Source organism: Lissotriton helveticus, chromosome 6 (genome assembly GCF_964261635.1).
Source record: "Lissotriton helveticus chromosome 6, aLisHel1.1, whole genome shotgun sequence".
Classification (NCBI taxonomy): Eukaryota; Metazoa; Chordata; class Amphibia; order Caudata; family Salamandridae; genus Lissotriton; species Lissotriton helveticus.
Window position 1 is genome coordinate 358,964,622 of NC_136067.1, and position 27,130 is coordinate 358,991,751.

General features: G+C 44.6%; 1 protein-coding gene across 2 annotated transcripts in view; it reads left to right on the top strand.

Moving 5' to 3' along the window:
- Positions 1-27,130, top strand: part of ROCK2 (Rho associated coiled-coil containing protein kinase 2) — a 663,375-nt gene that overhangs the window by 385,234 nt on the left and 251,011 nt on the right. For both annotated transcript variants that reach the window (XM_078647798.1, XM_078647799.1), the window contains exons 7-8: positions 14,836-14,974; positions 16,757-16,848. In XM_078647798.1, the coding sequence (XP_078503924.1) occupies positions 14,836-14,974; positions 16,757-16,848 (231 nt within the window). The remainder of the gene's footprint in view (positions 1-14,835; positions 14,975-16,756; positions 16,849-27,130) is intronic.

Here is a 27,130-nt window from a genome sequence, read left to right on the forward strand (position 1 = left end):
AATCCCTCAACAATTTATGCAATCCACCAACCCATCCAACCAACAACCCATCCATGCATCCACCCATACATCCATGCATCATGCATACATACATCCACCCACTGCGTTCCACTCCGACCCCTCTAAATATAACTAGTTTTTCTGTATATAGAGATGACTGTATTCACTAGTATATGCAGTAGACCTTTCTACTCTAACATTCCTATGTGACTCTTGCAGTACATCTATTCATATCCCTTCTATATGTATATAGAAATATAACGAGAATCAACAGTCTCTTCTTTGTGTGACTACATCTAGTACATTTCAATTGTTTTCCTGTTTGTATCTTTTACTTAACGCATGTAATCCAAAGTCCTTAGGTTTGGCAACTGGTTCTTATGTAAAGCGCTCCGACACCTTCGGGTAAAGTTCGCGCTACATAAAATCACATTAAATAAAACTTTACCCTACAAATCCAACCATCCATTTGTGCCTAGGCTTACATTTTACGGCCTCGAAGCACACAGAGAAGGGACTGTTTACTAAGTCGAGGCTTTGTAGGGTGCATGGCAGGGGACAGTTTTAGGCGCCAAGGGAGGGTAGGGAGCAGAGTCAGAGTACTTCACGGAGGTAGGGGGCAGTTTTTTATGGTTCAGGGCAGGGGGCTGCGGTACTTTTTGGAGCATGGCCTTATTTTAAAGGGCTCAGTTCAGGTGGAGGAACGGCACAAAACACAAGGCAGACAGAGGGCAGAAGGACACAAAAACGAGGGGAAACAATTATAACTGAGGGCAGATTGGCACAAAAAACTAGGCAGACAGAGGGAAGAAGGACACAAAAACGAGGGGGGGTGATTGTAACGGAGGGCAGAACGGCACAAATCACGAGGCAGACAGAGGGCAGAAGGACACAAAAAAGAGGGGGGGATGATTGTAACAGAGGGCAGAACTGCACAAAACACCAGGCAGACAGAGGGAAGAAGGGACACAAAAACGAGGGGGGTTGATTGTAACGGAGGGCAGAACGGCACAAATCACGAAGCAGACAGAGGGCAGAAGGACACAAAAAAGAGGGGGGGATGATTGTAACAGAGGGCAGAACGACACAAAACACCAGGCAGACAGAGGGAAGAAGGGACACAAAAACGAGGGGGGGATGATTCTAACGGAGGGCAGAACGGCACAAAAACGAGGGGAAAAAATTATAACTGAGGGCAGATTGGCACAAAACACCAGGCAGACAGAGGGAAGGAGGACACAAAAACGAGGGGGGGGATGATTCTAACGGAGGCAGAACGGCACAAATCACGAGGCAGACAGACACAAAAACGAGGGGGGGTGATTCTAAGGGTAGGCAGAACGGCACAAAACACTAGGCAGACGGAGGGCAGAAGGACACAAAATCGAGGGGGGGGGGATGGTTGTAACGGAGGGCAGAACGGCACAGACACACCTGACACCACACTTCACATTCCAGAATACCTTAGAAGGACACACAATGAGATGGACACAAAGCAGAGGACAACACCAGACCCATCAGTGAAATCATTGCAAAACAGGACACTTAGTTAATAAATCATGTTAAGGACATGTACCATATCCTGCAAAGTAATCATAAGGTCAAAATCTAGAACCCAGCCAAGCCATCGTCATAAAACCACATTCAATGCAGAGAATCCACCTAAATTCCCTTTAAGAACCCACCTAGCAAACATCCTAATAGCAAGCCGCAGAACCAGCCAGGTAATCATCCACACGACAAGCACGGGAATCAGGCCCACCGTGATCTGTAGCACTAGAACCCAAACAATCACCCCAGTTACAAGTCAAAGCAGGCTCTTAACAAAAATGCGGCCGTCGTTGGAGCCCCCCCTCTGGGGGCTCGACATCACCAAGGTGCCCGCTGAGCCCCTCTGGGCTCTCTGTAAATGAAAATGCCCCCGGAGCCTGCCACTAGGCTCTTAAAACAAACAATGCCCCACGTTGGCGGAGCGGGCGGCCCGCTGCCACAGGGCTGCTCGTCTGCTGCCGTTACGATGGAGTCCCGCTCGGGGGACTCAGGAAGAAAAGGGGCCTCCTGTGGGAGCGGCCCTCTGACCAGACGGTGCTGCTCACCTTGCCTGCCAACACTGTGCCTCTCACAGGCACCACAGCGTCACCAGAGCTCCCCCCAGCCCATATCACTCACCAGGCGTTCTCCTCGGGGACTTCGCTCCTCTCCTCGGCCGCTTTTTCTCCCTGCAGCCTTCCAATGGCTTCCCGGCCCCACTCACTTTCAAAAGAAGCCCAAAACAAACATTCGTCCTACCAAAACAAGCCCAGCAAGCATTACAATGCCAGAGACACAGGGTGAGGAGGGAACGGGCACACATAGACAGCGGGAGGGGGGGCGGTAGGGCACATCGACAGTGGGAGGGGGGGCGGGAGAAGACAGCAAGCACTCACAAAAATGAGAAAAACATACCGGGCAAAGGCTTCAGTTCACACTGGGAGGGGGGCAGATCGGACACATGGGGAGGGGGCGGAACAGACACGGACAGCGGGAGGGGTGGGGCGGGAAACAGGGAAAAATTATATTTAAAAAATGCTCCTTACCTGATTGCCTCGTGGGAACTCGAATCTTGCAGCCAACTCCAACAACAAACACTTGTAAAAAGACGAAAACGGGCCGACTAAAAAAAAAAAAAAAACACACACCCACCGCCGCGATGACGATCCGAAGTGGGTGGAGAGGGAAAAAATGTCGGGAACGCCCCCGAATCTGGTCCGGCCTTGACGGACAGATCCGGCTCCCAATGGCTAGCCTCCATTTATGGAGCTAGCCAATGGGAGGAGGGGGCGAGGAGGGGGCGGATACCCGACCCCACAGAGAAACATAAGGATTTTGCTAGCGTATGCGTACTTCGTACGCATTTTGCTAGGCAAAACCTAAAAAGTTAAAGTAGCTGATCTTCCTGTATCAATAATTTTCAGCATGAATGTCTCACTAAAGTATTTATCTAGTCATGTGATTTATTTTGCACAGACCCTGCTACAAAGCAGCGGAAGGCTGTGCATCAGTTGCTGTACTTATTCCTGTCTAAACCCCTGATTGATTATCTTCATATACATTATAAACTTAAATAAAAGACTGGATATCAGTATTTGTGGTTTTCACATTAGGTTGTTTGATATATATTGCTCTAGCCCGTACTTGGAAGCAGATAGTCCTATGAGTTTATGTAGCAGTGGTCTATGATCGGTGATTTAGGGAAAGCTTGCATGAGTCCATATTTCAAAAACAAACGTATCAGTAATGTTGCATAGTCTTTCAAAATTGAACATTGATGTTTGACATTAGACATAAGAGTCCTAGGTTTTGAATGAGCGACGGTATCTTGTCAGCAGAAATATCTTGGAGTGTTGATAAACTTTATCTGTAGGGAGTAGATTCAACTCCACATGCTCTTGTATTTGAAGAATAGATTTGAGGAGTAACTGGTGGGGGTTTCATCAAACATTGATTCTTGTAATGTATTGCAGACAAGGAAAGATTGACCAAACGTCGTCATGGGTGGCTGGTGTTGAAATCATCTTAAATCTTACGAGAATCTCTACTGCTTGCAGCACCCTATCATCGGAAGGTTAAACAGTAATTCCTGGCCCGTAGACTTGGTGAGATACCCACATTAGACTTCCTGGCAAAATGGAGGAAAGGCAGCCTAATTGAAGACCAGAACTGCTCACTATGCCATCAGGGGATCAAGACTCCGCTCCACATTATATGTATCTGCCCAGTTTTAGTCTACTAACGAAGAAGCCTGTTAAGAAGAGAGTTCCTTGACCGGGGAATCTGGTCCTGCAAGTGGAGTCAATGGACCCAAGCAATACAATGTTAAACATTAGAGTAATACAGTTCCTTGCTATTTTTAAAAAACTGATTAGTACATAGGACGGATGATGTGTGAACATGGGTGGGCTGTGACAACACGGATAAGTTCCTAGTAGGCCCCAGGATCGGTTGTTAAGGGCTGACAGAGTGCTTGATATAAGGTTTTGCCAATCCCGTCAAGTTATGTAAACTTACCTGAGTGGTTAAAATGGATACACAAGGACGGGATGTTAGGGATAACTATAGTAGCTGCTCCCTATCCTGTTTTGCATGCACATTGGCACTTTAACAGCACATAGTTTTGCACACTGGCACTTTATCTGTAGAATCACCACTGACCACTTAGTAAAGCACATATATTTTAGCCGCTCCATGGACTTGCACATGGGCACTTCACCCGCTCATAGTCTTGAATAATTATAATCATCTGCAGAATCACAACTTGCCACATCATAAAGAACTCGCATGATAATCAACCAGGGAAAGATCGGTCTGCAACCAATTACCCTTGAGTCGTAGGAAGGCGCTGGGCCCACTGGTTCATCCAACTGGCTTTTATCATTTGTATCCGACATTTTTATTCATATACTCATGAAAGGCAGCAAACAATGAGAAGGTGTACCAATTAGATGTGCAATGGTTGCAGCTGATGTATAATGTGTTTTAGGCTTCTTTTTAGATGTTTTGTACGGTATGATTTGAGTCGTTATGGTTCTAATTGACTAATAAACTATTTATTCATTCATAGTAATGTATTGCAAGCATTTTGATTGTTGGTTGCTTCATTACGTTTTTAATTATCAAACGTGGCAAATGCTATAGTCAGCAAAAATAATCTCAGCCACGCTTATTTCACCTTATATTAGTTAAACCTTATTTGCGTAGAAAAATGCATACAAAAGAATACATAATATGGCAAGGATGTGGAGATTAATAAATAAAAGTTAACTGCTCTGGTTTTTGTTTTTTATAATTCCATGTCTATAAAATAAGTTTTTTCAATTCTTAGATGTGATATAGCATTTTTGGCTCGGTGGATATTTCTGGGAGTCTTAGATTGAAGGTTTCAGGGTATCTTATTTATTTTATTTATAAAGTTTTATATAGTGCGAACAAGATCCCAAAAGATATCGGAGCACTTTACAAAAGGGTGGAAGGAAGGTCAAAAACCCAATATCGACATCAAGTAAGAATACACAACATGAATAATCGCATGATTCACATAAAAATGACACAAAGGAGAGTAGCACAGTAATTGGGTATATAGCGTGGTACGAGGGGGGGGGGCACAATGCCGTAAAGAAGAGCAGAGACACATGATGGAACAGTGATTGTAGGATCAATTATTTCGAGCCAGTGGACCTAGCCCAGATTAAGGTAGGAATTTGCCCATTAGGAATCTTTTGGCTTCCAGTTGGAAAGCAGTCGTTGAGAAGATTCTGCGTATTTCCGGTGGAAGAGAGTTCCATATCTTTGGGGCCGCGCCAGAGAATGCTCGGTTACAAGTTCACATTTTGCTAAGGATGAGTGGTTTCAGGAGGAAAGTGTTATCGCTTCTTGAGGCTCTCCCACCATAGGATAATTCAAGCTTTTGCGCTAGATACCTGGGAGTTTTGAAATGCAGGGCTTAATGCGTCAGAACAGCAATCTTTAACTGAATTCGAGCTTCGTAGGGTAACCATTTGAGAGGTTTTAGGACTGGGGATATGTGCTCATTTCGTTTGGTACCTGTAACCAGTCTGGCCGCAGCGTTCAGTGATGCCCTTAGTGGAGCCAGGGTGTATTTGGCAAGGCCACAGAGCGCAGAGCTGCTGTAGTCTAGCCTCGACAAGACCAGTGCTTGGACCATCTGTTTGAAATCCTTTTGTGGCAGGAATAGTTTGATGTTTCTCAGGGTCCTCATCAAGTGGTTAGCTCCCTTACACACATTGCTGATATGATTTTTCATATTCAGGTGCTTATCCAGGGTGATTCCGAGAGATTTGGCTGAGTCAATTATGAGGGGGTGCAGTTGAAAGCCGTGAGGTGATTCAGCCAGAGTTCTAGCTTGGGGATGTGGTTTGGGGGAGAGATGAGAAGGAATTCAGTTTTGGACGTGTTGAGCAGTAGATGGTTCTCAGTTAACCAATTTTGTGTGGCCTGAAGGGGAGTGTTGAGTGAGATGATGTTATCTGGGGATGAGATTTTCAAAGAAAGTTGTGTGTCACCTGCGTACATATGGTAGAGAATGTTCGTGGAATTTAGTGATTTCACTAGAGGTTCCAAGAAAAGGTTGAAGAGGATAGGAGATAGGACGGGCCCTTGGGGTCACCCATGAGTACTGGAGAGGGCTGGGAGAGGTAGTGGTTAGCCTTGACTTTTTGTGATCTGTGGTGGAGGAAGAAGGAGAACCATTGTAGCACCAGACCAGAGAAACCCATCCTGTTTGTCAGAATGGATAGGTGGTTGTCGTGATTAACCATGTCGACTGCGGAGGAAAGGTCAAGGAGGATTAGGAGGCTGGACTCATTTTGGTCAAGCATTTTTAAAATGTCATCTATAACATGCGTGAGAGCCGATTCGGTACTGTGCCCCTTCCTAAAGCCGGATTGATGTTGGTCTAGTAGTTGGAAATTTTCTATGTGAGCACAAAATTGGGATTGTACGCATTTTCCAGTAGTTTGGCTAGCGCAGGGATGTTGGAGATAGGGCAGAAATTATTGAGGTCAGTTTTATCTGCGTTAGTTTTTTTTTTTTTAGTATAGGTGACACCTGAGCTGCTTTTAGACCGTCAGACTGATTGGTATGCGCTTATCTAAGAGGTCAAGGAATGGCAGTAAAGCCTTCTTAGAGGCAAGTTCAATGGTGATGAGTCTTGATTTCTCATTGAAGAAAGCAGCAAGCTCATCGCAAGAAGGTGGGATAACTCTGGAATCTGAGTAGTTTGGGCCTTCCACTGATTGCTGTTTGACCAATTCGAAAAGTTTCTTGGGGTGGTTTGCAGCTTGATCAAGTTGGTGTCTGAAATAATCTGCCTTGGTGCTCTTGATTTCTTTGTTATAGTAGCTCCTAACATTTCTAAGGAGTTTTAGTTGTTCCAAGGAGGAATTGAATTTCCAGGAGCGTTCAGCTGCCCTAAGGTTACGGCATTCCGTGTTTAAATTGTCATCGTACCATGGTTTGGATATTTTTGTTGAAGGTTTTTTTTTGTTGGAATGGTGCGATGTCATCCATGATGTTGGAGACGGTCGAATTGTAGGAGTCAGTGAGTAACTGAAGATCAATTAAGTCAGCTTGGGAGGAGAGGGCAGATTTACAGTGGGCTGCTAGTTCAGTTGCGTTTATTGATCTAAGGTCTGTTTTCCAGATCTTTAATTTTGTTGGCTGAGCCTTCCTCATCGACACTTCCCTGTTAATATAGAAGAGGATGCAATGATGGTCGGACCAATCGCAAGGGGTAATGGTATCCAATGTGATGGTGTGCCCTTTCGAGATAATGAGGTCTAGCGTTTCTCCTTTAGTGTGAGTTGGTTAGTCACAGTGCGGGATCAGCTCAGGTTCATTCAGGAATGCTTTAAGGCAGGATACCGCCTGGTCATTGGGGTTAGACCAGTGAAGGTTGAAGTCACCAAGGAAGATTTGGGGCATGGCTGAGTCGACATTGACAGAGATTACTTCCATTAGTTCCTCGATAAAGGGGAGATTGTCTCCCGGGGGTGATAGAAAGCGTGAAGTTTGCAAATCAGCAGGTTATTACTTGAGATACTGAGACAAAGGGATTCACAGGAGGAGGACAAAGGAGACTCCAAGTGAGAAATCGAGAGTGTGTCCCTATGAATAGAAGTCTAGGCCACCCCCAGCTTCAGAGCTCTGTCTAGCCTAATTATGTCGTTAGTGGGAGCTCTAAGATAGGAGAGGAGGCGGGATTTAGCCACGTTTCATTGAGGATAATAATATCTAAACCCATGTGTTGGATGAGGTTGGAGATGTCGGAGGCGTGTTTACTGGCCGACCTGCAATTGAGTAGTACACACTTAAGTCGTGGTGGATTAGTGTGGGAGGGAGTCTGGATGATGATCACTCTTGTGAGGTTGTCTTTATTGATGACTCCAAGATGGTGAAGAGGTTCTTTATATGGGTTGGAATGGATGGTTTGAATTTGTCTCGGTGGGATCAAGTTGGAGTTGGACCTGGTAGAGTTAAGAGTTGTGAAGGTCATTGATTTCATTGGACCCCAAGTAAGTCTCAAATCTTTGTGCAAAGACAAATTCTTTCTGAGGCACTTTTGTCAGAAATGGGATAATTAATTTGAGGTAGGAGGCATCCCTATTAACTCAAAATTCCACACTAGAAGAGTCAAAACACAGTTCAACCATTTCAGAGCAAGGTAACACAACACAGTAAAATTACCAAACCAATTTGAAAAGTATAGAAGACTTTAATAAACGAAAAGATACCCATGTCATCAAAATAGCTTATGCTCCCTTTCATCTGAACTATTCTGTTCTGGACGCAGTGCAGTTTCAGGCCTATCTTCCCAAGAGGAGAGTCTGGGATATTCAGCTTATGATACCGATGTTTCATCCTCTATTGATTTTGAGGATAATGACCCTGAGGTTGCTGAGCCTCATGGTCTCCTGCATACTTCTTGTAACACATGCCTGTTGGCAAATGCAAGCTCTGCAGTGGGATCTGGAAGTCCCAGTTGGCGCATCAGGTTAATCTCTGTGACATGGTCCAGATCTCTGAGGGAATTTTGAAAGATCTGCAGTGGTGGCTGATGAACTACGATTGGGTCAGGGGCATAACCCTCTTCCTTCCCCAACCAGAGCTGACTGTACTGACAGATGCGTCAATTCATGGATTGGACGGCCATCTGGGAGAGGTGGACATAAGAGGCCCTTGTTTCCAGTGGAGTCTAGTATCCACATCAACCTATTGGGGCTTTGGGAGATTCGCTTGTCTATGAAAGCCTTTCTTCCTTCGATCAAGGGAAGGCTGGTGCAGGTGTTAACGGACAACACCACTACTAAGTGATAAAGCAACAAACAGGGCAGGGTAGGTTCGTGAACCATTTGCTAGGAGGCTCAGCACCTCTGGACATGGCTGGAACACCAGGGCATTACCTTGGGGTTTCAACACCTGGCAGGCTCTTTGTTCACCAAGGCAAACAAACTCAACCGAAAATGCCTTGCGGATCACAAATGGCATCTCCATCTGGAGGTTGTTCAAGGTCTCTTTCAACAATGGGAGATCCTTGGTTAGATCTGTTCACCACCACCGAGAACGTGCAATGTCAGCTGTTTTGCACACTGGAATTTCCAAGGCGACTCTCGCCCGTGAGACACTTCATCTCTAGTGTTCTCCGGCCTCCTTTACGCCATTCCTCCTATACCACTCCTGCCCGGATTTTGCATGAAGATCAGAAACAACTGGACAAAGTTATTCTTGTGCCTCTGGATTAGTCACGGAGAGTATGGAATCCTGAGATTTTGAGCATGACCATTGGTCTGCCATTCAGACTGCCTCTCAAGAGGATCTTCTGTCACAGGAACAGGGCAGGGTTCTGCACCCAAACCTGCACACCCTTCACCTTCATGCATGGAGATTGAGCGGCGACAGCTGACCGCTTTTGACCTTCCTGAAGTCTGTGATATGATGCTGTCAGCCAGGTGTCTCCCATCCAAGTCGGTATACGCCTGAGATTGGGTTACGTTTGTGGCATGGTAGGATTCTAAAAACATCGACCCTCTTTCTACACCTCTCTCTAAGTTTCTTCTGTTTGCTATATCTTTGGCCTAGGAAAGCTCTGCTCTAGGCACAATTAGGGGTTATTTATAAGCCATTTCGAAATGTTTTCGATTGCCAGGCCAACCTGTTTTCAAGTCCTCCGTTTTGGCTAAGTTTCTCAAAGGTTTGCAGGCCATGGTTCCCCCAGGCTATTCCTCATAGCTCCAGTGGGAACTGACTCTTATTCTAACGTTCTTAATTTGTGCACCCTTTGAGCTTCCCTTTTAATCTATTGGTCATGAAAACTGCCTTTCTAGTGCCCATTACATCGGCCAGGAGGATCAGCGAATTGCAGGCACTCTCTGTGCACGCTCCCTGCACCAGCTTCTTTCCGGGCAAGCTGGTGCTCCAGGCACGTGCCTCCTTCTTTCCGAATGTTGTGACTCCTTTGCATGTAGGCAAGAAAGGCACCCAGCCTACCTTTTTTGCTCCGCCTCATCTATCTAAAGAGGAGGAAAAGACTCCTTTGCCTGGACTCAAAAAGAGCCTTGTCCGTCTACATTGATCGCACAAAAGAGCTCCGGGTGGATGATCAACTCTTTGTGGGGTTTGTAGGAGCCAAGGAAGGGAAGACTCTGCAGAAACTGACCACCTCATTCCAGCAGAGCTAAGGCTATGACCAATGCGTCCGCTCGTAGAGTCCCTGTGCTGGATATCTGTTAGTAAGCGACGTGGTCGTCTGTGCACACGTTTACCAAGCACTGTTGTTTGGACAGTTCTGTCTGTCGCGTCGGGCACTTTGTCTGTTCAGTCCTGCAGGATTGTAAGGTTTAAATTGGTTTAGCAGACCCACCTCTTGGGAGGAATTGCTTGGGTAGCTATTCTAAAGCAAGGAATATGCGGCTAGAAGTCTCTATCAGATAAAAAAGTTACTTACCTTAGGTAACACTTCACTGGTATAGACTATGTAGTTGCAGATTTGTACCAGACCTCCCTTCCTCCCCGCTTTTCGAGCAGATTCCAGTGTAAGGGACACCCTTTTCAGGACCTTAGTATTTCACTCCAGTGGTCAGTTCACATCCTGGCTCTGTGCTTCGTGCATGGAAAGTTTCAAAAGTAACTTATGTCAGCGCTCCGTTGTGGTGCCTTTATGGGTACCACTCAGGTAGTTTCTGGCTTCGCCAAGACTGAGGCGGAGCCAAACGACTCCAAATAACATGCGCAAGGGAATTGTTCGAAAACCTGCGGATCCATTCTGATGCCTGAGTAATATTCTATGGTAAGGAATCTGTGGCTAGATAGTCTCTATCTGAGGTAAGGAACTTCTTCTTTAGCTGGCAATGATGGAGCAGAGGTTGAATACACCAAGCAGTTTGTCCCAGTCAAAGGTTTTACCTTCAGGCTGAAGTCTCCAAGTTCTGGGAAAGCTTCTTATGGTCAGTCCTACAGCCTTAGCTCCTCAGGGCAGACTTCTGAGCACTAGGTCTCTCTCCAGCCAGGTCTCCTGCAGGACCTGCTCCTCTTTAATTAACTGGGCTCTCTGTAGTCTTTCTGCTTTTTGTGTCCGTGAAGCATGTAAACAGGATGCCAGCCTGACCACTGTAGTGGAGTTCTAGCCCTGGGTGCCAGCAGGATTCAGCAGTCCTTGAGTGATTACTCTTCTTCTAGCAGAAGTCTGGATTCTTCAAGCAGGCCTGCCTTCTTCTGATGGAGTCTTCCAAAGTCCAGGAATGTTCTAAGGGGGGGGGGGCAGAGCCCCAGATTCATCCTGTGTAGTAGCACATGATTGGATGAATTCTACTGCCTAATTCTTACAATTTTTTTGCAGTTCCCATCTCATTTTGCAGAATTGTCTTTTTGCCTTACTTTACATTACCCAGGAGCCCCTGTTTGAAGATGGAAGGACCCAGCTTCCACCAGATAGGCCTGTCTTCAGCTTCTAGGCCAATCCCCTACAAGACAGGATCAAAACAGTTTTTACACCTATTCTGGCAAAAGTCTAACTTGCTAGGTGGGTCCAAGTCAAGAGGTAGTGCTAAAGCTATCTGTTGTATTGCCAGCTGTTCTTGTCCACTCCCGGATAGCTAATCCATGCTAAGTCATCAGCTGGCCTTTCCTAGACCTAGAGGCAAACTATTGCCCTCTAACCTAGGGTTGTGAAGTCTCCTAGCAAAAATGTTTATTGTAAGCAATCAAAAATCTTATTTCACAGTTTTGTGCGTATAAATATATATGTATATATATGTGTGTATATATATATATATATATATATATATATATATGTGTGTGTGTGTGTGTATATATATATATATATGTATATATATATATATGTATATATATGTAAATGTTATAGTTGGGACCTAGTAACAATAGGAAATTGATGTTTTTGTTTTGAAAATAACTTTGCCACAGTTTGATTCATCTTCACAACCCCCACCCCCAAAAAGTTCACCAATCTCACCTTCTTCCTGGAAGGTTTTGGGGAGAACCACCAAGCATTGGGAGGGGAGTGTCTCAAAGTGTATTTCCCCATGTAATTGCCTTAGGGGGTTTTAAACAGTGCTACAGACATGTATGAAAAGATGCAGTAGCTTGCACACTCACTCTGGCTGACCGCAACCTGCACACTAATATTGCTGCCGCCATTACCGGAGTGTGGTATTGTCCTGAAAATAAACATAAGGTGTAAGGGGCAGGATAGGGGTACCCTGAGCTCCTGGACCATGTGTGGTCAAATAAAAAGTGTTGTTTTTGGGGAGCTGCAATCCCGCATGAGTCCTGCGGGAGCCAGTGCTGTCCTCCCAAACTCCTGCGGAAGTCTTACGGGATCTAGCATGGCTCCTGCAAGTCCCACAGGATATTTTGTTTTTATAAAAAAGGAGAGGGATTGTTTTCCATTGGAGTCGGGAGGATCAGCTGGCTGTGTGGGAAAGGGTTAGGTGCCGGGCCAGTAGTAGGCCAGGCCAGGCCCGGCACCCATCCACATGCCACGCATGGCCTGGGGTTGGCTAAGTGATGTATGGTAATTAAATCATATGTTGCAATAAAAAAAAACTAGAAATTCACTGAAAATAGCAAAGGTCGAAGTGATGATATAGTTGGGTATGGAACTATTTCATCTACCTTAAAAATATCCTCAGAAACTTTCTCCAAAACCAAGGGTTACATTACATCATAGTGACATTACAGTTAGGTGAAATTTTGAGTTAAAACGTCACATTTGACTGAAATTCACCAGTTATAGTTCACTCAAGTAACTTTAACTTGCACCCTCTCCATGCACTGCTTATGGCCTCATATATTACATCACTCATGGCGTTCTATGACATCATTGGTAACACTACGGATGACATCTGAAATGACATCATTGATGACATAAGTATGCATGACAAGAGCACAAGTTATTTGAGTTAACTATAACTGGTACATTTGACCTAACTGTAACGTCACTTTCACCTTTGTTTTTTTCCATGGAAAATAAATATTTATTACTTCTAGGTATATTTTAGCCAGCCAGCCGTCTTGAGCCTTTGGCCCGACTGCATCAGATTCACATTGGGGTCAGGCCACTTAAGCCATCGGCTGATTTCACTGAATGCTCTTTCGCAAGGAGCGAATCCACACATTGTAGTTCTCTTCATTGCCAAGTACTACTTTGTCAGTTAGTGGTTATGAGGCCAATAAAATGGTGCCTTTAGTAATTTTTTATATCGGAGAGGACTCAGTTGCTCCCCCCCAAATAAAGTTTCCCGAAAAGCTTGTTCAAACAAAACCATCATTGACAAAACCAAAAGTCTGATAGGCCACACCAGCCCTATTGGCTTTCCCAATGCTTGTTTTTGAGGGCTCAAACTTAACTTTCATCATTAGATTTTGATCTAGAGGAAGTCAGAAAAGGGATAAAGAAAAATGCTAAAAAGAAACATTTAGCTAAGGGTTACTGAATCAAGGCTAGGTCACGTCATTGGTTAATGCTAAGAAAAACTTGTCCCGTCCACTTATTTTTGAATGTAAATTCCATTTCAGAGGAGTAATGTGTGCGTACCCTCCCTCCCCCAACACACACACAAACATGCACAAAACACTAGTGAAAAAAAGTGCTGGGATCGTTTTGGGTTTTCAAAATGTGTAGCGAGTTGGTGCTGTTGTAGGCTTTAAGTACATTGGCTGGCCTGCGACAGACCAACCAGTCACGTACTGGCCAGGCTTCTGCAACAAGTAGCTCGTGAGCCACTGGTAGCTCTTCAGCTGCCTAAGAGTAGCTTTCCTGGGTCCAGTCCAGCATACTAAATTAGAAGCTTTCCCTTGACCAAATTAAAATATGTATACCAAAATCGGAGATTTTTCAAAACTAGAATGTGTGTATTTTCAGAACTGATAAGCTGAGGGTTGAATTTCCAAAATATATTTAAAGCTGATATTTGAGTGATAAACCATGTTGTATTGGGGAGGTTTGTTACTAATATGATGACCTTGTTGCCAAGGGTGTTTAAGCTATGGCTGGTATGTATTGCCTTTGTAAAGGCATTGCAAATTGATAAAGCCTTTTTTACATTACTGCTGGCTACCCTATCTGATGCAGAGGTGATTACTGCGGGTAATTTTACATAGGATGGCACTAACAATGTTTTCTGATGTAATTGTTATCACTATACTAATTATATTAGTAACTCTGGATGATGTTTATTGATCATAAGTAGCTCTCATAACAGAGCAGGTTGGAGACCCCCGCTTTACACCCTCTTGGTCTTTCGAAAGGCATGCATGTGCTTCTTTTCCTCCATGAGAAATTCACCTGGGTCTTAAAATCCGTCCTGAAACACTGCCATCTCTGTGCCAATGGAAAGGGGCGCAGCAGGACAGCTGGTACAGTGTTCAGGTACTCTGTTCGCCGTCGCCTCTGTGGGATAACATATAGATGTGGTGTCTCTATTAACAGGAGTTTGGAGCCAAGTTTGTGAGGCTTTAAATCCCAACCTGGCCAACCAGGTTGGCTTGACAAAGGGCGCTCTGTGCCACTCGCGATTGCAAAGCTCAAGCAAAACATTTTGGAAATTGGATCTTGAAAAAAGCTCTCTCCCCATGTGAAAATGTATTTCCTGTGCTGACTACATAAGCGAGCTCAAGAATGTTTACTTTGAAAGAGTAAATTCAATTTATGTGCAGCTAAACCGATCTTATTGCCACCACCGCTACACTGAGTATCACTCATCTTGTAGGACGTACCTTTCCCACCACCACAGTGTGAATATGATGTGTCTTGCTTCTTTGTAGGGGATACTCCATTTTATGCAGATTCCTTAGTGGGAACATACAGCAAGATCATGGACCACAAGAACTCGCTCAATTTCCCAGACGATGTCGAAATTTCGAAGCATGCCAAGGACCTAATCTGTGCCTTTTTAACTGACCGGTATGTATAGAAACCTGCCTGTTTTAAGCCTTCATTTCTGATAACACCTGCAAATTGAGTGGTGGTTTGTTTTTGTGGGGTTGTGGTCTGTGGCAACATTTTCAATGAACCAGTCTCATATTTTTTTGTTGTTGAGAATCTTGTATGTGCAAGGGCCCTCCCTAGTTTGAACAGGGTTGCTTCTAGAGAAAATTATAGTTGATTTCGATTGCATGTCCGAACTTAATAATGTGATTGTTTTGTAATTGCTTTTTGCCTGGTACTTTTATCTAAACCAGTAGAATTTACCTTGTTTTTTCTCTCTGCTGGATATCAGAATAGCTGCATCCAGTAGTGGCCATTTGTAGCTGGTGAACTAGAATTTTAAACTGAACAAACGAAAAAGAGGGGAGAACAGGCACCAAGCAAAGGAACAAAAACAAACTAACACACAAAGAGACGTTTACAAATCTTCTAGTAATGTTATTTCTTTAATTGCTTTTAATTAACTGGCTATTGGAGAGAAAACGGGCAGTTGTGAGTTGTCTGAGGGAGGGAGTGCTTGTACTTCAGGGTGTGCGAATTTGAAACAGATATGAATTGCAGTTAAAGTAATGCCCTGATTGTTTTGCCGCAGTAATCTATACATTGAAACATTCTCACTTATTTTGCTGCAAAATATGCACATAGACACTTGTGGCAAACAAAAATTATAAAAACATTTCACATGTATAATTAAGCCAAATGCAAAGTCGATCAAAAAAGTGCTGGTTTTGCAAAATGTGGTGTTTTTTTGTGCCCGGTTTCCCTATAAGAAAACAACTTTCGGTCGCCCCTGTTTACCAGCCATTTATCATTGAGTGGCAAAATATTACAGCATAAAACATTGATGTGAAAGTGAAGTAATTCTGCGATCTTGTATTTATTTTAAGGGGCGGTTGTGTGGCAGTTCTTTCTGGTCGCACATAGACCTTGAGGACAAAGCTGCTTGAGCATACCCGCGTGCATTGAGGTTAAATGCGTAGCTTTGGAGGCGAGAGGTCAGAGGGCGACGCTGGCTTTCCTTTTATTTGTCTGATCTTTCATGTGTATATTAGTTCTAGTCCCCGAGGGATTTGTGTAAAACTGATGGGCGCTTCATGTCCACTTGATTACCCGTTTCGCGCTGGATGTGATACGTGGAATGACTTGGTTTCTTTACTGTTTTTCATTTTTATTTAATTTTGGGTCTCAAGTGGCTCTTGTGCTGGATGAAATGCTCTTTATTTCCAACACAGCCCGTGCTGTTCGCCCTTTGAGGAGTTTCTCATTTGGTGCGCAAGGGTTAAATCCTGGGACTGTACAGAGTGTATGTATTTACTTTTTGCATTTTTGTGCCGCCGCACTTGGCGATGAATTATCACATTCTTGCGCCCTCCCCTCTGTCGCTAAGACTTGCCCTATGGCTTGGCAGCATCGTGGGTGCCAGCAGTTCTAGAGGAGATTTTTTTCTATTTAAAATGCTAGTGCCCTCGCCGCACGCAATGTACAAGGAACACAGCCCCCCCCCACCACACGTGGCAGGAAGCGAGCCCCAGTCGGTGCCCTGCGTCCAAGGGAGTGAAACGCACACCCAGAGCGGGGGTCATGGGAGGAGGCCCCGGTTAGTCAGGCCATAACGGTGGCCGGTGAGGGCCAAGCTCCCTTGCTCTCTCAGGGTAGGCTTGTGAAGGTGCCTCGCGACTGCTTTGTCTTTGGTCCGACAATGTCATGAACCCCCAAAGCAGACTTGTTCTCCTAATGCTGATGCCTTGCTATGTTTAGGGAGAAGCGACTAGGAAGAAACGGGGTGGAAGAAATCAAGCAACACCAGTTCTTCAAGAACGACCAGTGGAACTGGGACAGCATCCGCGACAGTAAGTGCTTTCTGACAGCATGTTTCAATGTATTGGGTAGAATGGTTAATTTGCTTACTTTTTATTTTCATTTTATAATACATTTGATATGTGCTCGAAAGTATTACAAAAACACTGCTGCTGTGGAGGGTAACTGGTTAGACACCAGCTGAGGTCAGTAGTGTATACCACTATTTGTCATTTCTGTGGTCGACTTTGTTAAAGGCGGTTCATGAGTATAGCCATTTCCCCACTGACTCTGCTTCGCAGTAGCTGAAGTCTACTTTACAAGTCCCACTTGTGACTCTGTAGTTGGATGACGCCTGTGGTCAGCTAATGTCTGAGATAACCTGCCTGTCCATCATCATATGTGTCCAGGTGATGACAACCCGAGATGTCTGGGTTTCAGACAGTTGTGGGAGTGTTTACACCATTAGCTTTTGTGGGGTTCTGGTCTGTTCACTTCTGTGTGCCTTTTGTTTTGTCACCCTGTATTTTATTTATTTATTTATTCAAAGTTTTATATAGCGCGAACAAGATCCTTACAGATATCAGAGCGCTTCACAAAGACAGGGTAGGGGCAGTAGGAATTAACAGAGGTAATGGGAGCAGTGTAGTAGTCACTAACATGATAGGATAAGAATAACATACATAAAACATATCAATATACAATCAGGTAAACCAGTAATATAAGACGGCACAAGTCATTGATCCCACTACAGAGGTGTTCAGGTACACCTTGGATGTGTGGAAGGCTTATACCAATGTTTTAGTATAGAGAGAGCACTGAGTGGGGGCATCGGGAGAGTGAATCAGTGAACCAACGTGTATCATATATTGGTCGGTAGTAAGAAAGTAGCGTAGTAGTGTCCCCATCAAGTAGAAGTATAGTGCCAAAGGACAAGGTGAGCATTGATACTAAGCAGTGCAGGGTCTCTGATCCAGCACCTATAAGGTTCAGGAGATCTTGGCCAGAAGGATGGTTTTCACCTCTTTCTTGAAGAGTGCAGTGGAGGAGATGCGCCTGGTTTCAGGGGGGAGCGCATTCCAGATCCTGGGTGCCATTCCTGAGAAGGAGCGCTTGTATGTTTTCTCTTTCCGGAATCTACGAGGTTTCAGGAGTAGATTTTTTGAACTTCTATTGGATCTCGAACCTCCTGATATAGACAACTTTTGAGCGAGGTAGTTGGGTGCATTGTGGTGCACGGCCGCGTGTGTCATAACTGCAATTTTTAGCTGAATTCTGGCTTCAAAAGGCAGCCATTTTAGGGACTTTAAGTCTGGGGATATATGCGAATGTTTTCTTGAGCCAGTAATGAGTCTCGCGGCAGCGTTCAGGGAGGCTCTTAAGGGTGCTGTTGTGGATAGCGGGAGTCCGCTGAGGGCCACAATTCCGTAGTCTATTCGAGGGATGACTAACGCTTGTACAGCAGTTTGGAAGTCTTCAGCAGGGAGGAAGGGTTTAATTTTCCTCAGTGTGTTGATTTGGAAATTAGCTGCTTTTGTGGCTTTGCTGACGTGCTGCTGCATGTTGAGCTTGGCGTCGAGTGTGATGCCTAGGGATTTCGCTGAGTCCACGATGGTGGGTTGGACATTGAGTGCTGTTAGGTTATTGAGCCATGTTTGGGTGGTGGAAATTTTCGCCGGGGGTGAGATGAGTAGGAACTCAGTTTTCAGAGCATTTAGTTTGAGGTGATTATCGGCTAGCCAAGATTCAGTGTTAATAAGCGTGGAATTCAGATGTTTGATATCTTCCGGGGATTGAAGCTTTAGGTAAAGTTGTGTGTCGTCGGCGTACATATGGAATTGGACATTGGAAGCTTGGAGCAAGGTGGCGAGCGGTTCCATGACGAGGTTGAACAATGTGGGGGAGAGGGAGGATCCTTGTGGAACACCTAGATCTGCAGGCACAGGTGAAGATAGCACATTGTCGATCTTGAACTTCTGAGACCGGTTGTGCAGGAAGGACGAAAACCATTTGAGAACAGTTCCCGATAGACCCATTCTAGTGCTTAGCAGCTCCAGCAAGTTCTCATGTTTGACCGTGTCAAACGCTGACGAGAGGTCAAGAAGGATGAGGAGGCAGGACTCATTGCGATCAAGAATTTGGAGGGCGTCATCAATTATGTGTGTCATAGCTGTTTCCGTGCTATGTTTCGCTCGGAAGCCTGATTGATGAGAGTTGAGGAGGTCAAATTGGTCAATGTGTTTTGTTAGTTGGAGTTGGACACATTTCTCCAGCAGTTTGGCCAGGGTGGGGATATTGGTGATGGGCCGGTAATTGTTTAGGTCAGACGGATCAGCTGTAGGTTTCTTGAGTATAGGCGTGACTTGCCCCACCTTGAGGGAGTCTGGAATGAGGCCTTGTTGCAGGGAGCAGTTGATGATTTTGGTCCATAGAGGGAGGAGCAAGGGGATGAAGTCTTTTACAGCATTAGCAGGTAGAGGGTCTGTGAGGTGATTAGAGGGCTTCAAGGTGCAGAGCAGTTTGTGTATTGTTTCTTCCGAGTAGGTATTGAAGTACAGCCAAGATGCCTTGTTTTTAGGTTGAGTGTTAGCCATTCTGGTGTGGTTGGGGAATCGGCTTACATCCATGATGAGGTCATTTCTTATGTTGTCAGTTTTTAGCTTAAAGAAGGCAGAGAAGGCTTCACAGTGTGGGGTGTCGCTTGTTGTGTTGTTTGATTGTAAGGGTTGTGTCTTTGTTTGGGTCTTGATTAGTTCGAACAGTTTTCTTGGCCTGTTTTTTGCTTGGTCTAACTGGCGGCTGAAGAAGTCTAACTTTGTGCACTTTATTTTCCTGAAGTAGGCATTTCTCTTGTTCTTAAGCCTTTTGAGGTGCAGTGCTGAAGGGTCCGATCTCCAGGTGCGCTCAGCCATTCGCATAGTACGCCTGTCGTCATTGAGTCTATCGTCATACCAGGGGTTAGAAATTTTGGTGGAGACTCTCTTCAATTGCAGTGGGGCGACTTCATTGACTATTGTATTCATAGATTCAAGGTAGTGGTCAGTCAGTGATTGAACATCCGAGGCACCTGAAGGGGGAAGGAGGAGATTGTCGATGTGGGGAGGCAGGGTAGAGGGGTTAAGATTCTTCATGTCCCTTTTCCATGTTTTGGATTTGATTGGTTGAGCCGGGATTGGTTTAACTTTTTCATTGATAAAGAAGGTGATAATGTGGTGATCTGACCAGTCGCAGGGTAGAATCGCCTCCAGTTGTGTAGAATTCTCTTTGGCAATGATGAGATCAAGTATCGAGCCTTTGTTGTGTGTTGGTCTATCGCATATTTGGGTGAGGTCAAGCGCATTAAGGAAAGTTTTGAGACTATTCACCACTGTGTCTTTCTGATCGTTCCAGTGGAGATTGAAGTCACCCAGGTAGATTTGGGTGGTCTGCCGACCGGCATTGGAAGTGATCATGTCCATGAGTTGTTGGGTGAATATGAGATTGTCACCAGGCGGGTGATAGATGAGATGTAAAGCACAAACTTGTTTGCCCTCGCTGGCGATGTCGAGGCAGAGGAGTTCACAGGAGGAAAGGGAGGGGGAGGTGACTTTAGTAACGGAGAGGTTGCTCCTAAAAATGCATGCAATTCCCCCGCCCGTCTTGCCTGGAGACCTGTCTAGCCTAATGATGTGATAGTTGGGGGGGACTAGTATGTCCATAATCGGGATAGAGGCTTCAGTAAGCCAAGTTTCTGTTAGAATGGCTAGGTCCAGATCCCTAGCTGAGACGAGATCAGCGATGTCGGAGGAGTGTCTCTGGGCCGATCTGCAGTTGAGTAGGATGCATTTGAGTTTGGGAGAGAGAAGGGTGGTCGAGCTTTCTAGAGTGAGGGGAACTTTTCTGAGGTTGTTAGGGACGGAACCTCTGTTGTTGAGTGTTGGGAGCCTCAGAGGGTTTGTAAGAATTGTGGGTATGGGGATGTGTGTGTTGGATATGTGTTTTACCGGACCTGGGCCATAAGAGCGTAGGAGAGAGCATAGGTCGCGGTCCGACAATGGGTTGAGGACACGACGGGGGCGGTGGGAGTTATTGCGAACGGGGATAGTCGGCCAGCGCGGGTGTCGTTGGAGGCGAGGGTATGTAGGGCGGGTGCGTCGTTTGTAGGGAAGAGGGATGATGGGAGGTAGACTGGGCTGTGATGAGAGAAGGTCTTTGATTGAGAGGACATCTTTTTTGATTTGTAGAATATCCTCTTTGACTTGTTGGAGGGTGGATAAAGTCAGGTCAGGAGGAGCATTGGGGATGGCGTTGGTGATGAGAGCCATTGGTGAATGGTTGTGTAGTGAGCTGGAAAGCGGGCAGGGTATCGAAGGGGGGATATACTAGCGTTGTTGGAAGGTTCTGCGGTGCTAATGAGTGGGATGACCTTCAAAGTGTGGGCGTGTTTGTGGACGAGGGGTGTGGGTGAAGTAGGTGAAGTAGGCGGTGGGTGGGAGGCATAGGTAGTGACGTCAGTGGGAGACGGTGCCGGTGAATAGAAGAGTGAGTGAAGGCTGAAGACAGTGGGGGAGACAGGAGGGTAGTGAGGGCTGAGAGTAGGAGGAGGGAGAGAGGGATGCTAAGGTAAAGGAGACGGTATGTTCTGTATCTTTTGTTGGGAGGGTGAGAGTGTCGTGGGTGGGAGTGGGGAGGGAGCTGGGGAGGGAGAGGTGTCCGCCGTGGGGGGGATGGGAGGGGGGGTGGGTAAACTCCGAATGGTGGTGTGTTCAGATGGTGGCGTGTTGTGGGTGAGAGTTGTTGTGTCAGGTGTGAGAGACTCGTGGGTGGGAGTGGGGAGGGGGCTGGGGAGGGAGCGGGGTCTGCCGTGGGGGGGATGGGAGGGGGGGTGGATAAACTCCGAGCGGTAGTGTGTTCAGATGGTGGCGTGATGTGGGTGGGAGTTGTTATGTCAGGGGGAGTGGGATGGAGGGAGTATGAGTGGGGATAAGAGGGGTCATGTTAGATGGGCGGCTAGTATATGAGGTGGGGAGATTTGTGACTGTCCTAGGGGAGTGAGGGGCGTTAACAGCAGGTGGGCCATTTACTGGGGTGCTGGGGGTAGAGGTGTTGTAGGTGGAGGCTGCGACGTCAGGGGTGATAGTGCTTGTGGATTTTTGGGTGGGGGTCCTCAGCTTGGAAAGGTGCTCTTTGAACTTGGGGAACAGGTTGTCTAGTAGTTCCAGGTTCTTGTCCGTAGATTGAATTAGGACAATCCTGTTATTGTAGATAGTAATGGTGGTCCTGCCAGGGAAGAGGTGGGAAGGTGTGATAGAGAGAGTTAGGCCATGAGTTGTTTTCCTGGTGGTGGAGACGGTTAGTAGGGATAGGAACGCTTTTCTCCATTGGGCTCTGCGTGCGGTGTGGAAGATGATATCAGTATTCAGGGCTCCATTACCCGGTGAGAAGTAGGTGTCAGCAAAGGGTGTTTCAGGGTGCAACCTCCGGAAGTTATGTTTAAAACGTTTAGTGGCTTTTTTGGAGAGAGTGGAAGGGTAGTTAATTCTAAAAGTGTGCTTGCCGTTGAGCTCCATATTAGAATGAAGTGATGTTGGGTGTAGGAGATAGGACGACAATAAAAACTGTCAGCCGCTAGTTACAGGGCAAAGGAATGACATTAGTGAGTGACCAAATGTATAAGAGGTAGAAGTCAGTGCAATCCAAAAACAGAACAGTGCGTAGGTGCAGCTTACCTAATGTATCCTATATGCGAGGTAGCAGTCAGCTTACACCATATACGAAATATGAGAGGTAGAACCGGTTAGGTGGAATCAAAATTTACATATCAGAATGTACTAGGTAACAACAGTGTAGTCTAGGTGTAGAATGTGGCTGGGTGCAGCTTACATGACTAAACGAGTGAATGAGGTAGTAATAATCAGTGCAACATCGTGAAGTAGCTTATATCGAAGAACCAACAAATAAATGAGGTAGCGAACATATAGACAAGTGTGCTGCTGAGACGCAGTTCCTTTCAGAAGCAGTACAACTTTGCTACACGAAATGGCACACTCATTTTGTGTGTGTAAGTTCAAAGCATGGATGTCATTTAGGGGTCGCAGCTGCAACCCCCAGCACTGCCTTTGCAACCTCTGGCCTCAGAGGTGGCAAAATCCGAGCAAGGAACCCAGTGGCACCTCGTCCTTAAATACATCAGTTGAGGCTCCACTCTTTGGTTTCTGTAAATATTTTACTTTACTAATAGTGAATAATATATTCACTATTAGTATATATGAATATTATATTATTCACTAAACAATTGAGTACAATTAGCAGGAATAATACCTTCAATGGCATCTAAAGTAAGTAAAACATGTTTTTAAATGTATGCTGTGTACGTGCCTGCAGATGAGGGTATTTTAATGAGAGTGTGTGTTTATAAGCTTGAATGTGTGTGTATGTGTAAGCGTGTGTGAATGAAAGCGAAGGTCAGAGGACATGTGATGTCACTTCTGTTACTCCAGGCATTTTGGTTAATTTTAAGCAAATGTTATCATGTTACTTTGCCCAGAATGTATTACCTGCACAATTCGATGGATTTTTAGTGCATATTTTATCCGTTTGTTGACTACTTTGCACCCATGTTACACCCGATGAATAGTTGCATTTTAGTTTAAAGGTTTTTCTGTAATGGTCTGATGCCGCTAGTCATGAAATCTTTTTTTTTTTTTTTAAATGTGATCTAGTTTTCTGGAAAGGCATCAACCAATTTAGGATATCCTCGGACACTTACAAAATGGGGCTTTCTGAATAGAGAGATTTTCCAGAAGTGATTTAATCTATAAATGTAGATTTGTCCCTCTGTTTCCTGCTGTCTTCTGCAATTTGATTTCTTTGTGACTTGATGTCTGAAAACACCCTGGCTCTAGGCAAAGAGCTTCTGAGAGTGAGGTGCAAGGTTTCTTTAAAAGGGGACTTTTTCTGCTTGCTTTTTCTACACAGTGTTTAAAATGCTATCGGATTATTCTATTACATCATGACTTTTGCGAAGGTCTTCTGTGTTGGGCACCCAATTTTTTCCCCAGGTCTGCAAAACCAGTTGTTTAATATATTTTAGCTATGCATAAAACATTTTATTTCTGAATACTTGTTAAAATATTACCACCCTTCAGGATAGTAAAGATCTCCAAGTCCTATGGGTCAGTAGGTTAAGCAAACTTCTGATTGAAGGTTCTGTTTTGGCACACATTCAGTATTTCACTTCATAATTCTCCAGTCTCAAATGACGTGAAGGTGCCATGGGACATGTAAAATGGATTTACTATGACATCATTTTTGGCCACGAGTCATAGAGCACTAGTGTTGTAATGTTTTGTTGATTTGTCATTGAAACTTACCTGATATCATCAGCCGGCCTCAGAATAGTCCTGTTTGAATATATCCAGAATGCTATTTTTCCCAGATCGGCTTACTCCGATTATGTCACATCTACTCAGGGAATCTACTTTATAAAGAAATTTCTTTCAAATCATTTTTGTGTCAGGTGGAACAATATTCAATAAAACATGTGACATAAATGTTGGATTGTGGCAGTATATTCATCAGTAGACTAAATCCAATTAGGAGGAGGCTCACAGAAGTTTTTACCCTGCTTTATAACAGTTTCTCCAGGAAAATGTCAAAATAAATGAGTGATACATTTTTATATATAATACAGCTCTAAGAATGGTTAATGGTGTAGAACTTTCCAGTCTTCCAGGCTACGCTGGTTACCTCGAATCACTGCTTTGCAGATGGAGCTGTAGTGTAGTTCCTATTATCCCAATAGGCTCTGCGCATTGGAATAATATCTTCAATAGTATAGACGTAGGACTGTGGTTAACTAGGTCTTCTACTGACGATATTAGACTTAAAGTTATGTGTGCCAGCTAGCTCAGAGTTCACTAGAAACTTTCTCGAATAGGCAAGGAGGAGTTTCACCTCCCTGGATAGACAAGAAGGGATTTAGTTTCTGACAACCATAGAACATGACAACTTTGCTCTCCCCTAATCAAGAGTATATCTCTAGAGTCATGTGAAAACAAAAGACAACTATTTTACTCAGTCAGTACGTGCATTCTTAGTTTCACCAGTTTGTAGAGAAATAAGAGATGGGCGTGTTTCAATAAAAAGATGTTATTTATTGATCAGTCTCTTTTTCTCATACAAGAGAAATGAATCGCTATTATTGCAATACTTATAGTTAAGTAAAGTGCATACAGTAAAAACAGAATTATAAAATAATACTGTAAAAGCATTTATATGGTTTCTTAGCCATATGATACTTAAAATGGATAAAAGATTCTAGGGGAACCGTCACAAAGATATACATACATATATACATTGACTAATCGTACTCAACTGGTGCTTCTTACTACGCCTACCCCGGTGTACCTGACCTAAGCCTAATACTTGGGAGGGAGTAAGTAAGTAGCAGTTTAAGTTAAGTTTGTGTTGCCAAGAATCTGACTCAAGAATTCTCTGTAAGGGGTTAGTCAGTTCAGTACCTGGGATTTAGAAGGCTGGAGGGTTGGTATCTCTGTCTCAGGACTCGATATCCCAGTTACCCGCGAGGGCGGCTGGAAACGCCGGAGGCTGGATTTCTCGGCAGGAGAAAAGGCAGCGTCTCTCTCAGCGCGTCAAAAGGGAGGGGCAGCGTCCATGGGCTTTCTGAATCAGCTGGGCTCTCCGGCAAGTAGCGCTGTTCCAAGCTCGTCACCACCGTGTCTTAGCTTAGGGCAGCGTCGGTATATTTATACCTGAAAGGTGCCGTGTTTGACGTAAGGATGGACATAAGACGTCAGCAAGAATGTCATAAGGACTGGTCGTTCTTACATTCTTTGCAGGAGTTCTCGAGCGAAATCAAAACAATGGCTGCGTGGGATTTCCCAGGTCTGTTGGAGGTTTGATTTGTTTTGAGAACTCGGTGTGCTTTCTAGGGGGCTGAAGGGATAGTGCTTGCTTAATGTGACAGCATGCGCTATGACCTAATCTGAAGACGGGTTTCTGTACCGGTGTATGGCCATTAGTAAATTAATAACCGGACAAGGGTCAGAAATAGGAGTATCAATATAGGTACCTAGATAAACACACTACAGAGCACTGACTTTGAAATCAAGAGCTGATGCATTCCGTGTTATGATTGAAAAGGCCTCTCTCTTGACAGTCTTTGAAAATGACCTGTGTGTGGTAGGGAACATTTTGAGATACGATACAGCAGTAGAATCAGCAGCAGTATTGGGAGGAATGAAGAGGATGCATACTACACCTAAATATGTTTGAATGGGGAAAAAACTACCCTGTTTTCCAAAACTGGACCTAGGGAATCTATTGCCAATTGCTTAGGGCAGTGCTTGTATTCAGAACAGTTGACAGTTGTGGCTATCTGAATGAACGCATCTTATCGATAGTGCCAAAGGGCGCTCAATCCTTTAAGACAAATGTACACAGGGAAAATATATTTTTATGTGGATAAGTCTGCTGTGCACTCCTTTTGGAGAGGCTATATTCCTTCTCTTTTGAACCAGGATGCTAAGTTTTTAGTAACTATCAACATATTGTCACCCTTTCTAGTTAACGCTTCTCTCACATTGTGGAATTCTAGCATTACTAACCCATACACACCCACTCAAGGTCAACCCTGAACCACATGCTTTCTCAAACTTCTCAAATCATCTTTAAAACCAATTTTGCAACTTTTTCTTATAAGCTTCACCTTGGATAGTGAAGACCAGACCCTTCTCATTTAAATATCCACCCTTTCCACACCGTCTACCAGCACTCTGCAGCCACGTTTGGGAAACTTTGCACATAGTGTACCACAAAATAGAAATGTCTCATTCTTAAAACCTATTTGGGAACTCTAGGTGCTTTCTCACCATCATCCTGTATCTAAACACAGGCAGCAAAGATTTGTGGTGGCTAATGAACTTTGAAAGTGGCAGAATGTAAATCATGCTTTGCGTTCGACTGAGCGAGCGAAACAAGTAATCCCAACTTCATCTAGGGGGATTTGGGGGCAGTCCTCAACTCAACCCCCAAATCTCCCCACCTTCCCAAAAAAAAGAAAAACAATGACAACAATCCTAAATACAGAGCACCTGTAAAAGCTTTGATAAAATATCCCAAAACGTTTGTGTGTGCCAAGCAATCATTACGTGCATCAAAGTTGTCAGACATACATCATTGCAAAGAACACCTTGAATGATTGTCCCCAAAATACAGTTTGTAGCACAATTGCCCTAACGATTGGGTAAAGAGCTACTGGGAGGCAGTTCCAAAATTTAAGTGTACATTTTCACGTGACCTGTCATGTTGCAGCATGAATATGTTTCTTAACTT